This window comes from Nanorana parkeri, unplaced genomic scaffold (genome assembly GCF_000935625.1).
Source record: "Nanorana parkeri isolate BGI_ZX_2015 unplaced genomic scaffold, ASM93562v1 scaffold1109, whole genome shotgun sequence".
Classification (NCBI taxonomy): domain Eukaryota; kingdom Metazoa; phylum Chordata; class Amphibia; order Anura; family Dicroglossidae; genus Nanorana; species Nanorana parkeri.
In genome coordinates this window covers 95,822-109,779 of record NW_017307377.1, presented here as the reverse complement: position 1 = coordinate 109,779, position 13,958 = coordinate 95,822, and the positions used below count along the sequence as shown (strand labels likewise).

General features: G+C 43.7%; 1 protein-coding gene across 1 annotated transcript in view; it reads left to right on the top strand.

The window, feature by feature from the left end:
• DCTN6 (dynactin subunit 6) overlaps window positions 1–5,018 on the top strand; it is a 19,443-nt gene extending 14,425 nt beyond the window's left edge. The window contains exons 6-7 of the mRNA XM_018567880.1: window positions 3,407–3,549; window positions 4,761–5,018. Coding sequence (XP_018423382.1) covers window positions 3,407–3,549; window positions 4,761–4,859 — 242 coding nt within the window. The 3' untranslated portion in view covers window positions 4,860–5,018. The remainder of the gene's footprint in view (window positions 1–3,406; window positions 3,550–4,760) is intronic.
• The last annotated feature ends 8,940 nt before the right edge of the window (window positions 5,019–13,958 follow it).

The window sequence follows — 13,958 nt, the reverse complement described above, 5'->3', positions numbered from 1 at the left end:
TGTTGATATGACAGGACCATGACAGGTCCTGCGAGATGTGTACGCCGAGGTATCTGAAGCTATCCACTCTCTCCACTGGGCTCTCGTTGATCATGGGGGTCTGGTAGTTCCTCTCCTGCTTTTTACTAAAGTCCACTATCAACTCCTTTGTCTTGCTGACATTGAGGAGGAGGTTGTTCCTCTGGCACCAGTTCTCCAGATTCCTAATCTCCTCCAGGTAGGCCATCTCATTGTTGCCGGTAATCAGTCCAACCACAACGGTATCATCAGCAAACTTGATGATGGTAGTGGAGTTGGTAGAGGCCGTGCAGTCATAAGTGTACAATGAGTACAGCAGGGGGCTCAAAACACAACCCTGAGGGGCTCCAGTGCTGAGGGTGAGGGAGGCTGATACATGTCTGCCCATTCTTACTGCTTGTGGTCTGCCAGTAAGAAAGTTGGAGATCCACTGACACATAGATGGGCTAAGTCCCAGGTGTTTCAGCTTGGTGGTGAGTATGGAGGGAATTATAGTGTTGAACGCTGAACTGTAGTCAACAAACAACATCCTGACATAGTTGCCCTTTCTAGTGTCTAAGTGAGTGAGTGATGTGTGAAGGAGATGGGTAATGGCATCATCTGTTGAACGGTTTGGCCGGTAAGCGAACTGTAGTGGATCTAGTGTGTCTGGTAGTGAAGAGATGATGAAGTCTCTGACCAGTCTCTCAAAGCACTTCATCACTATTGAGGTCAGAGCCACAGGGCGGTAATCATTGAGGGAAGCAGGATGGTTTTTCTTCGGGACTGGCAACAATGATGGACTTTTTAAAGCACGTGGGGATTACCGACTGGTTTAACGAGAGATTGAATATTACTGTGAACACAGGTGCTAGCTGGTCAGCGCAGGCTCTGAGGACACGACCTGAGATTCCGTCCGGTCTTGCTGCTTTCCTGGTGTTCACTCTCCTGAAGGCTCTCCTCACGTCATGCTCGGAAATGACGAACGCGTTCCCAGAATTGGCATTTTCTTCCTGTCTGCAGCTGTTACCGTTAGCTGCAGCCGCGAAACGAGCGAAGAAGGTGTTCAGCTCGTCTGCCAAGGACGCGTCCGCATTCATCATGCCGGATGTTGGTGCTTTATAGTCCGTCATTGTCCTTAGTCCCTGCCACAGGCTTCTAGAGTCACTCTGTTGGAACTGTGCCTCCAGTTTCCTCTCTGTAGCGCTGCTTCGCTTCTTTTACCGCTTTTCGGACCCTGTACGACGCAGCCTTAAACGAGCCCATATCCCCCGACTCAAGTCTGTTCCTAATCCCGGCTCGTTTTCCCCGGGGCCGCCGCTTCGGTTTGCGTCCTTTGTTCTCCCACAGGATCTCACTCGGCCAGCTTGGATCCGGGGTTAAAACCGTCAAGTTGTGAGTACAGATAGAAATAAGAACATCTCTATCGTACTTGATACACTCCATTGTAAGGAATTGACCAGTTTTAAATGTCCTTGAAGTCAATTTAAAACCGAAAATAGGAACAGTGGATCAGAGCAGTCGTGACGGTAGCCGACTACACCGGCGCCATCTTGACATAGACATAGATGCACTGATACTGGTATTTCGGTATCAAGTACGAGTGCCGATTTTATTTTTGGTACTCGCTGCTGCCAAATACCAACACCAGAAGTCCCATTAAGGAAGCCAGGCGGCGTGTAATGACTAGCCGCCTGAATTCCTGAATAGCTGTGAAGCGGGGCGGCGTGTAAAGACTCGCCACCAGGCTTCCCGATTACCAGGGAAGCCGTCCCCATGCTTCTCGTCACTAGATGATGAGAAAGCATGAATCCGGCTTCCAGGCCAATCAGAGAGCCAGGCTCCGCGTCATTACACGGCACCCTGCTTCCTGATTGGCCGGGAAGCCGGTTCCATGCTCCCTCGTCACAAGTGGGATTGGAGCATTTGGGCGAGTACGTGTACTCGCCCAAATACTCGGCAGCAGCTCCGATACTAGTATCGGTATCGGTGCATCCCTACTTTTCAGTATTCAACCCTTTCAGAATTGCCAGATGCCTGTGTCCCCTGATATGTGCTGTGGTTCCATCCTCCAACACCAGTATCACTGCTGTCTCCTATTGTGACGTAGAGGTCAGAGGAAGGACCACAGCACATGATTGGGTACATAGGCCTCCGACACTCCTGGAAGTGCTTAAAAGACTGACAGAGGATCTAGCACTGGGATGGAGGAGAGGTAGAAGATAGGGGCTGCCAGAGAGGTGAGCATAAGAGCTTGTCCTTGCGATACAATTAATTTTTTTCAAATGACTGGGTTGCTTTAAACAGGAAAGTGCATTTCGATTCAATTAACAAACATTGTGCAGACAAAAGACAGGAAGCTTGGGAAAATGCTGCAATCAACACTGGAATGTATGGAAATTACTGAGCAATCATTGAACAATATTACATGGTGAAAATGTAACTTGAAGAGGAAGTCTGATAATATATAGCTCTCATTATATGTACATTTTTAGATATGTGTATTATGGAGCCAATGCAGACTATAAAATAACTGCTGGCTTACATTTTCAGATGTATATACAAGTGTGCATGCAGTTGTTCTGTTATTAAGTCATGTAATAAGAATAATGGCAGGAAGTCTGCTATATGTAGACAAATTGCCATCCACGTGGCCACAATTGTATCTATAGTTCTGGAATTTTCTTGAAACCTCAATGTATTAGTTGAAACGTGTGTGTAAATGTTCAAAATTCAGTGCACCCATCGCACTCCTGACCGAATAATTAAGAGTCGACCGAGAATTAGAGTCAGGTGGGTGCCAAAGTGACTGCAGATGCCTCTGCAATCCAAGATAAGTGTATGTATTAAGTCACTCACACTCCAATAGAATTTCAAGTCAAAAACGGTTTATTGACTCGATTGCTATCGAGGGCAGCCCCTGCTTTGTTGCCCACCCCTCGGTCTCACTGCTTTGGGACGTCCCTTTCATGAAATGAAGAAATGGCTGTGTCCTTCAATGAACGGAAGAGAAAATAGGAATTTTTGTACTCCCCGTAAAATCCTTTTCTCTTCTCATTAAGGTCACAGCCCCCTACCCTCTGGAGGTTTCTTGTCTGTCGTGTCTCTACTGCTTGGCGATGAACAGAGCTGCATCTAGCTAGTGGGGGGTTGAGCCACCAGCAGGGCCACCCCCAGGGCTGTACTTTTGTTTTGTACCTAGCGTCCTTCTCCTGCAGGCGTGAAATGAAGAAATGGCTGTGTCCTTCAATTAACTCAGAGAAAAGGATTTTATGGCGAGTACCAAAAATCCAATTTTTTTTCTCCACTCCTTAAAAATTAAAGGAATGTTTCTTTGGCTAATATGGTTTTGTTTACTGGCATCCATTTTGTTCCCTGAACAGTCTCTTACCTGTATTTGTCTTGGTAGCATTTGTTGGCAGGAATGTCATTCTGACTAGTGGCTGCATCATCGGTGCTTGCTGTCAGGTGGACACTTGTGAGGTCATTCCAGAGAACACAGTCATATATGGATCTGAATGTCTGCGCAGAGTACAGACCGAGCGTCCACAGGTCAGTATAAATCCCATAAAATATTTCTATATTATTTCTAATGCGCATGTGTAACAGAAGAACTTTAGGATCATGAGTGTAATTCAAGCTATGCATTGTTGACATGCAGGCTCTGGGGTTGTCATCTTGGCTTCAGATCATATGAATGTGTTTTTTGGTTTGTTTTTTTTTTTTTTTTTTTTTTAAATTAGCAGCTCAGGCTGCAGTACCCACTTCTCTAGCGATGTGTTCTGCAGTTGTCTCTTTTCGCTACTAGATGTCTTCAGTCTTCCAAGCTGAATGACGCATACATCATTTACCCAGAAAACTGATTACATTGAATGACACCATATATCCTTTAACCCTAAACACTAATGAAATACCGTCAATAAAGGGCTTAATAGACCACCCACTCTGTGAGGGGGCATCACTTTGGTGCCTTGCCCTCACAGTGTAGGGATGAAGAGAGCAACGCTGACATCATCGCTTTAGCTCTGCTCTCTGCATCATTGAGGATCACCCTGGGAAGAGGAAGAAAATCCTGCAGCATCACATGATCCACCTGTGACTTCTTTAAAAGGTAAGTAGATTTTAAAAAAAAGCCAGGGGGAACCCAGAATTGAAAAACCATAATAAAGTAGCTTACCTCGATTTGTTGCCAATGATGGCACATCAAAGCTTCAGCCAGCACCTCTCACTATAAACACTTTGCAGTGAAGTAGGTTTAACCCATGCCCTGTTTTCATAAAGGGTATTACCTTTGAATTGATTAGCAGTTCCTGTCTGTTTGGTGCATGAGCAGGCAGACCCATTAACTTTTATTATCTACCCCTCTCTGCAGGCGACATATGTTCCAGACTTTTTTTTTATAGTGCAAAATGGTGTTTACAGTCAGAATTGTAGTGCTGGATGGGGGTGTGGAATTAGATTATTGGCATCATTTTAGGTACTCTGCGTAATCAGGCTTTTTAATCTTGGGGTAGAGAGGTGCTTCATTTAGTTAACCGCATTATATTTGTCATTAGGTAGCATAATTTATACAAAAGGTTAGAAATAAGGCTTCATTCACAAAGCTTTAGAATCATCGATGACTCCACGGAGTCAACTGAAAGTAACTGTCACTTCCTTATGCTAGTCTCTTACTTAGCTTTATTAATTGAGCCTAATGTCTCTTAAACATATTAGAGGGTAATATTTTATACACTTATCCCTTTCCTTTTGAACAATTTCAGCCACAGACCCTTCAGTTGGATTTCCTGATGAAGATTTTACCAAACTATCACCATCTTAAGAAGACCACAAAGATCAGTTCAACCCCAATGAAAAACTGAAGATGCACTAAAAACAACATGCTTCATGTGGATGGTCTTTCCCTAACCCTTATCTTTTACATTATATTCTTTAGTTTTGTTTCAATACTAATTATTTATATTTTTCTGTTCTATGTGTCTAAAGATAAATGAAAAATAAAGCATACAAAGTGCTGAAATGGCCAACTGTTTGATAGAAGTGATATTTAAATATGTATACATCGTATTCACCATCTGGAAGATAGGCTGCCTTAGCATTTGGATACCAACACAGACATAAACCTCTTAAAGAAAACCTAGCATTGTGCACAATTCTGTTGTTCTCCTTGTAGTGCTTTTGCAGAAAACCCCACTATATGTTTGTTATATGTTCCTATTCACACATAACCATAACCAAAATAATTAAAAAGTATATATATTTCTTACCTTTTTTTTTTAGATGTTTCTTTGGTGAAGACCATTCCGCAGGTTCCAAGCTACTCCGTGTACTTTCTAAGTGATAGTAGAGGGACAAACTGAGGGTCAGACTGAGCTTCCTCTCATTAACATATAATACCTTTTAAAGGTGGCCATACACTAGTAGTTTTTTGGTCAGAAATATTAATTTCTGCCACGAACCCTCCTTCAATTATAGCTGGAATACCCATCAAGCATAGTCAAATGTCGATTTTGGAAATAGTTTGTTAGTTATTCTAAGCAACCAATTTTTCAAGAACAACGGAAATCATTTCCTTTTTGTGCATGTGCTGTGTTCTTGCAGTGGATTTTGATCAATGAAAACCCCACTGATTTATCGTTTTTCATTCAGTTGGAAAAAAAGTAGGGATGCACCGATATATCGGCCGCCAAAACATACCGGCAGAAAATTGCACTTTTGGCTAAATGCCGAAAGTGTCATTTTCCTGCCGATACATCGGCGCATCCGTGATTTCTTTCCTCCCCGCTGGGCGTTGCTCTGTGTCCCAGCGGGGAGGAGAAAAAGTGATAGCCAGCCGAGTGCGGGACAAGAGCGATGTGAGCGGCCAGTGTCTCCTCCCACACCGCTCGGCCGCCTATCACAGTGCGGCAGAGCGGTGTGGGTGCGGAGACAGCGCTGTCACAGGAGGCTGGGCTCTCCCCTCGCACCACTCGCTCAGCCTCCTGTGACAGCGTGTCACTCATTCGGTCAGAAAAAGTTTTTACAACCTGACCAAATTAAAAATTTTGATCACAATATCAAAAACGATAATCGGTGATGTACCATCAACTGTTCAATTTTCGTTTGAGAGACCATTTGTGTATGATTTCTGAATGTGCTTTTTTCCAGTCTGTAGACACCTTTAGTCTTTAATAGGGATGCACCAATACAGTTTTTTCGGTATCGAGTACGAGTATCGAGTACGAGTACTGATATTTTGCCTTTGGTATTCGCCGATAACAAGTATAGGTGCTTCCGCTGGCATGGAACCGGCTTCCCAGCCAATCCGCATGGAGCCAGCTTTCCGGCCAATCCGGAAGCTGGGCGGCAAGTAATGACCCATCTCCCAGCTTCCTGGTTGGCCGGGAAGCCGACTCAATGCTGATTGGCTGAAAAGCCGGCTTCCCAGCCAATTAGCATGGAGGTGGCTGTTTGGACTGTAATGACCCAGCTTTCTGATTGGCTGGGAAGCTGGCTTCCCAGCCAATCAGCAAGGAGGCGGCTGTTCGGCCATATATTTGGTCTTGAATGCTCTGGTAAGTGCCAACTACCTTAGATCTGCTCTCAAATGTTCCCAGTAATACACACTCTTGTAACAACTTTTTAGAAAACACAACTGACAGATGATGGAATAGGTGCAAGCTTTCTATTCAGTGGTGCTCATAAATTTGAAGAAGTATTATGTGGCTGTGTTTCCACAACAACCAATCTAATTTTCAGGCTTACACCAAAGGAATGAAAGTTTTTTTCTTGTTTAGTTTTTTACTTTTTTTGTGACATTACCTTATCCCTCTGTCTAATGACTCTGTCAGTGCACAGCCAAAATATTTATGCGAGGGCCGCAACACACTTCCACAGTGCATTTCAGTACACATGCATTACTGCAATGCGTGTCACTTGCGTTAGCATGTTGCAGTGCCATTCAAATGCACTAAGGCAAAGCAGCCCTGACACACATGCATTGTAGTGCACCACAACCCACTAATGCACTGTGTGGTGCAAAAGATGTGTGTAAATCACAACTGTGGCTGCACAGAATTACAAATTCTTTGGCAAGTAAATATATGTATGTCTGTTGTGTATTTAGCTATTGATAAATCCCAATTTTCACACACCTGATTCTATAAAAACAGCTTTGTGAAAATTTATGAAACCCCTTGGTAGGGAAGGGGGCCTGTCTTTTCTCTGCTGCAGTTAAGTATCACTTACAGGTCTTGTCCCTCCCCAGGTCAAATTTAGCTCCTTGGGTTGCTTCCTTGTAAAATAGTACATTTAATGATGTATTAATAAATACAGAGCTATATATGTCTTTTATATCTGCCTGGAGTTCTGCTTTAATCTAGGATATAAAAAGTTCACGGTATCCCCATGGGAATTTGCCAAAACAACAGATGGGATTGTATGCAGCATTTGGTTTGTGGGGCGAAGGCTGTAAATGAGCATAAATGACTAATATTTATTTGGCTTTCTGAAGAAGCAGGATCAGCCAGACCATTGCATCACACCACCAGTCTAAACCATTGATACAAGGCAGGATGGATCCTTGTTTTTATGCTGTTTGCACCAAATTCTGACCCAACCATCCGAATGTCACAGCAGAAATTGAGACTCATAAGACCAGGCAACCTTTTTCCAGTCTTCTGTCGTCCAATTTTGGTGAGCTTTTGCAAAGTGTAGCCTCCGTTTTCTGTTCTTAGCTGACAGGAGTAGCACCCAGTGTGGTCTTCTGCTGCTGTAGCCCATCTGCTTCAAGGTTCAATGTGTTGTGTGTTCAGAGATGTCATTCTACGTACTTTGAATGTAACACGTGGTTATTTGGGTTACTGTTGCCTTTCTATCAGCTTGAACCAGTCTGCCCATTCTCCTCTGACCTCCGGCATCAACAAGACATTTTCATCCATACAACTGACGCTCACTGGATATTTTCTTTTTCAGACCATTCTCTGTAAAGCATAGAGATGGTTGTGCATGAAAATCCCAGTAGATCAGCAGTTGCTGAAATACTCAGACCAGCCCGTCTGGCACCAACAGCTACGCCACGTTCAAAGTCACTTAAATACCCTTTCCTCCCCATTCTAATGCTCGGTTTGAACTTCAGCAGATCATCTTAACCATGTCTACATGCCTAAATGCATTAAGTTGCTGCCATGTGATTGACTGGTTAGACATTTGTGTTAACGAGCAGTTTAACAGGTGTACTTAATAAAGTGGCGAGTGTATTGTATAATTAATTCATGAAACATTACTAAATAGCATCGAAATTACCAATAATGTGGGAGTACCTACTATAACGATGTATAAATCAAGCAACTGACACAAACCTAGTGGAGGTTGGCACAAATTTGCTCTGATAAAGGGATAATTAACAGGGTTGAGAAGCACTGATTCATACATGGAGGGCAGATCAAGAATTTGGAGTATGGCTCCAGGACTGTATGACCTAGGTTAGACATATCCTGCCCTTTTACTATGGTTAGTTTATTTATTGTTATCATATTCTCACTGTTGCTTGTCAAGATGACCTCTCTCTGCATCTATAACATGGAAATAAGGTCACAATGTTCCAGAACATCATCTAAACAGCAATGATAAAATACTGCTGTGTGTTTTTATTTTTACAAACATACCTTTCCCCTGTTCGGTATCAAGAGGAGGTGCAATAGGAAATATGTATTTATTATCAGGAAAGATAAATAATAGTGTATTTTCAGTCAGTGAATATTTTGAGTTAGAATTTAAATATTTTCCCTAAAAGTACAGTGTCACCGTACACATTGAGGGCAAAGTGACAGTGTCTGCACATAGCACACCCCCGGACATGTATACTTTCCCATACCCCGCTGCTGCATCCCTGCCTCTCTAATCTCCAGTGTCGGTGTCTGGTGTTGGAGAATAGGGATCAGCCAAGTGTTCGATTCGAACATGAGTTCGAATTGAACATCGGCAGTTCGAGCGCTCGCCGAACGGCAAACTTTATGCAAAATGCCCACTGAAGCTCTGATTTGTTAAAGTCTTGCACCTGACCAGAGATCAGGTGCAAGCCTTTGCCCAATCAGGGCTCAGCAGAGGAGGGGCCTGAAGGAGAAAGTTCTCTATCAGGTCCCCCATGCTGATTGACAGCAAGCAGTGGGCGGGTGCAATAGCCAGCTTGCTATTGGCTATTGCATTTTACAATATCCAATAGCAGGTTGGGTATGGCCCCCAGCCTGCAATGAAGAAGAGGCAGGGGGGCGGGGCAGAGGAGCCGTGGCCGGATCGGAGAAGAAGCCGTCGGACCAGGGGACCGGAGGCCGGGACAGCAGCAGAGGTACGGGGGGCAGCGAAGGCATGCTGCGGTCTGTGTCCCCGCTGTCTCCGCCAACACAGGCGCAGAGAGCAGCGGGGATTTGAAGGGACACAGGACGCTGCAGCCACAGTTCTCCTAAATGTACCGGCAGTTGCCGGTACATTTAGGAGAACTGTGGACCCGGTTCGTAAGTACGGATTGTCCGTAAGTCGGACGTGCGTAACCCGGGGACTGCCTGTATAAGCGGTCTTAAAGGGGACATTCATTTTTGAACGTTCAACCCCCATTCACTTGCATTGAGTTCGAGTTCGTATTCGAAATTTTCAGCCGCTCGAATACGAACCGAACACGGGGGTGTTCGGCTCATCACTATTGGAGAATAGACAGGGGGTATGATGTCATGGCATCCCAGATAGCAAGCAATTGAGCTGCAAGTTTGAAAATGACTTGCTAAACTATTGCAGACTTGCCAAGCTTTACAATTTTGTTGCACAATTACAGCAAGTCTGCATTGCAAGTCTCCAAAGCAGCGAGCTTGCAGAGCTCTTGCTAAGACCTGTAGGATTCTTGCTGTAGACTTGCCAAGCAAATTTGCTACAAATTCAAAAAGTGTCAACTAGAACTTGTGCTGCAAGTGTTCTGCAAGTCTACAACTTGCCAGGAATGTGTGCGGCAAGTTAACAAGAATTACAATTTCACCCTGCCACAAGTTTGTAGCAAGTTATCCTTGCTATCTGGGATCCTCCACATAACAGTGTTTGGGTTTGGTGTTTGCCCACTCAGGCCTGAGTACTGTCACATAGGGGAGGTCACATGTTCTGACCCTGAGAGAAAGTAATGAGGAAGTGTGGCTGAGTCAGTATATGTCTAGATAGGTGGGCTAGGTACAGACACTGTAAGTTACAGTGTATCTTTAAGGTGGACTTTGGATACAAATGCAAGGTGTGCTTATTAGGTACCATAACCATAAGAAAAAAAAGTAAAAAATACCTTACACTCAGACTTTTGGCAGTAAATTGTTGCAGGATTTTGGCATCCTCAACTTTCTCAGGTTTCAAGGAGAAGACCAAGTGATGTCATCCTGGTATATGCAAGCAAGCTATAAATGTATCTTGTTAAGAGCCTAAGATGATGTGGAAGGCATCTCTTGCAGCTCTTGTCCAAACACCTGTGATGATGGTGGACAGTGGGTGTGAGGACAGAAGAGGGGCAAGAGTGTCAGGTAGAGATGTCGACACCCCTGGCAGGAGATGAAGATGGTAGGTCTTCGAGGATGATGCTGGCAACAGGTGAATAGGCACAGCTGCAGGAGAAGAACTGTAGTCAGGAATTACCCGGGTCAGGTAGGGGAGGAGAGCAAAGTGCAGAGTCAGGAACAGGCTGGGTCAGCAACGTGCAGGTAAGCAGTACCGAATCAGTATGCAGAAGGATGGTCCAAACAATCTAAGATCAAGAGGCAGGCAGCAATCAGCAGAGTCAAAGTACAGGCCAGGTCGGTATAAGGCACAGCAGGATCAGAAGTGCAGGAAACAGGGCGCCAGCTGAAGAGAACTCTCAGCAAGGGACCAGTGCAGAGCTCCTCCTTAAATAGGCCACCTGTTCCAAATAGTTGCGCTTGCATGAACATGCGCCGTTGCACAAACATGCGCACTCCAAAATGTCATTTGTGAGTGAGCGGTCCCGTTTCTGCGCCAATGCACGTTTTTCAGGCTGTTTTCATGGATGGCCATGCACTATGGTGTGCTCGTGTTTCTAGGTTTGGAATGGACTCCTGGTAAGTCTCTTACACATGAGTCTTAATATGTTATATTAATAAAAAACTACTGTCAGGTTTTATTGCCATCTGTGTCTTATTAGAATGATTGCCCTTCACTTCCTGTGCAGTAGTCTCTACAGGAAGTGAGAGGATATCTTTCCAATGTGAGGGAAATCCCCTCTTAGACAATTCTCATGGGAACAAGTGTTCCCATTGGAAGACCCCCCTCTGTTCCTGTTCTGGTGTCAACCAACTAATTTTGGGTTTCCTCTCATTTTACTGGTGATATTGGTGATTAGGACAATTAGAGAGAGTGCCCTTTACAGGAGCATACACATCTGTAAAAAATAAGTCAAGGCAACTGGACTTGCTGTCTTTTTCTTGAAGTAGTTTCACTGGTCATCCAACCAGCTTTCTCAATTCAGAATGACTTGTACAAAAATTCTCTGGGAATAAATATGGTGAATGTTGTTCCAATCCACATAATCTGTTAGTCGCAACTAGGTGTTGATTGCATTTGCATAATAGGAGACAATAGATGTCTCACCCCCCCACCCACCTCTTTTCAAGCTTGGCTTCTCCATTTTTACATAAATGGCCTCTTTCACACCTCTTTTAAACCAGTCCTCCTCCCTGATATGGATGAATGAGAACCTTCACAGTCATGTTTCTGATGCAACAGTCTTGAAACCCCCAGCAGCAACACTACCACTGTAACTGAAAATGAAGCAGCTAATACATTTCTTCTTTTACTCCTTCCCATAATTAACGCAGATCTCCAGTGATTTAAGATTAGTGCACCCCCTCACATTTTTCTTACATATGCCCCTATACATAGCTTAATTCAGTGTTGCTCACTGCAGTATTGCACTGTGACCCCAGGCCAATGCCATGACACCCACATAGGATGTGTCTATGGCAGCCTGCGCTCCCAGGAAATGAGTTTTATAACGCTGGCTGTAGTTTTAACACAAAAGAGGAGCGGCAGTGTACCTACAGGGCACAGAGCTGGAGCAGAGGTGAGTATTGCAGTGATAGTTGCTTTTTTTATTTTTAAAAAGGGACTGTGATTCAATAAAACTAAAGTTCTCCCACACAGAACTAAAATAATAATTTGCTGAAAGATCACTTTCATATTGTCACTCTCTCCTGGTAGCTGCCTTTTAACGATCCAGTACCTAAACTTTATTATGTACATCAGGAAACTGTTTTATGTGCTTATTGTTGTTATAACGTGATTGCGTAGTACAGTATGTTGTAAGTAAGGGGTAATCTCAGGGAAATGACAGGTCTGGGAAATGAACCATTCAAATATGTTGTTTTATCAGACAGCAGTGCCACATATCATGGTAATCCATTGAAATGCTATTATTATCCTTCACTGAATAACAGGACCAGCATTTTAACCTGTCAGAAACATAATGAAAACAAGAACATTTCAATGTTGTCTCATGAGCCTCCCTGACAAATAAGAAGATTGTTTGTCATACAGATGTCTGGTTACATCAGCGCTTCAACGTGTAACAGTGCATGGTAGGGATGGAAGTATAAAATATATGGTTGCTGTTTTTGAAGGGTCGTTACAGTACGTAAAGAAAAACACAGTTCTAACCACTGACTATCAAAGGGGTGAGCAACTTCGGCCGAGTTGTTGTGGAATGACAAGACCTTGAGGCATTGCAAGACTGTTACAGGCATGACTCCCAGAAGCAGAGGCATGTTGGGATTTGTAGTTGAAGCACAGCTGGCGGGCCGGAGTTGCCCACACCTGGACTACCAGGTTTTTTTTCTGTAGCCAGTCCTTTGTGCTATTGCGGCTTTGTCCTGTAGAGTTAAACTTACTTTGTTGGGCCTCAGAGTCTTAAAACCGATCCAATGCCAAGCACTAAAATCTCTCCATGCCTTCGAGTGGATAAGCAGAGTTTCAGCAGAGGACAGCACCTAAGAGGAGGTGAGTATTGCAGTGGTAGCGTTTTTTTTAAAATTATTACAACTACTTCTAGGCAAGTGATTTTTTTTATAGTGGAATTAGGTTTTAACATAGTAATACATTTAAAAAAATGTGTTTTTAATCTTTTTAAATATGTAGTTTTCATTAAACAAATACCGTGTGATCCTGCCATGATGGTCTTTGTTTAGGCACTTCCTTTTCTAGGGTGACAACTGTCTCCCGGTTGTACTGCTGCTTTGCCATCCTGTCATATGCACCTCTGGTGCAGACTACAAGTGCTTATGCTGACACATATAGCACAGGAATGCTCCACCATTGTCACTATCAGCCCTGCTGAAGCAAATTTAATGTTGTCTGAAGTGGCTAAAAAAAAGGAACAAGCCCCTGCTACAGTCAGCCTGATTTGAAATGTAGGTAGGAATGCAGGGAAATATGATTATTTGATAGAAGAAAGGATTATAGTTAAAACAATCTTTACTCAGTTTTATGCTGGATTCACACCTTTGCTTTACTACAATGTATGGTAACGTGCGAACTGCAGTGCAGTGCCATTGTGTTTGAATGCAACCCAACAAACATCCCTCACCACAAGGGCCCTGATATGAACCGTCTGTGATTTCTGGTGCACTGGAAAAAATTGGCAGGTTTTTTAAATGGTTGGTTGTGGTGCATTGGCAACCCATTCAAAATAAATGTGCGGCATGCCATGACACACCACAAAGCTTTACATCAGGTGTTTCCTGAATTGAGACCGCGCTCAATGTGAAGATTCTCATTATATCCAATGGTGCCTGTTCACACTTGAGTGTCAAGCTGCCGATGTTTGCACAAAAAAGTACAAGCTTTTTTTTCTGGTGGAATCATTTTGCTTTTGGCCCCATGGACATTGATAGGAGTGCCTGAACATGAGCAACACAGGAGTGTTATAGATTTTTTTGCCGAACAACCAG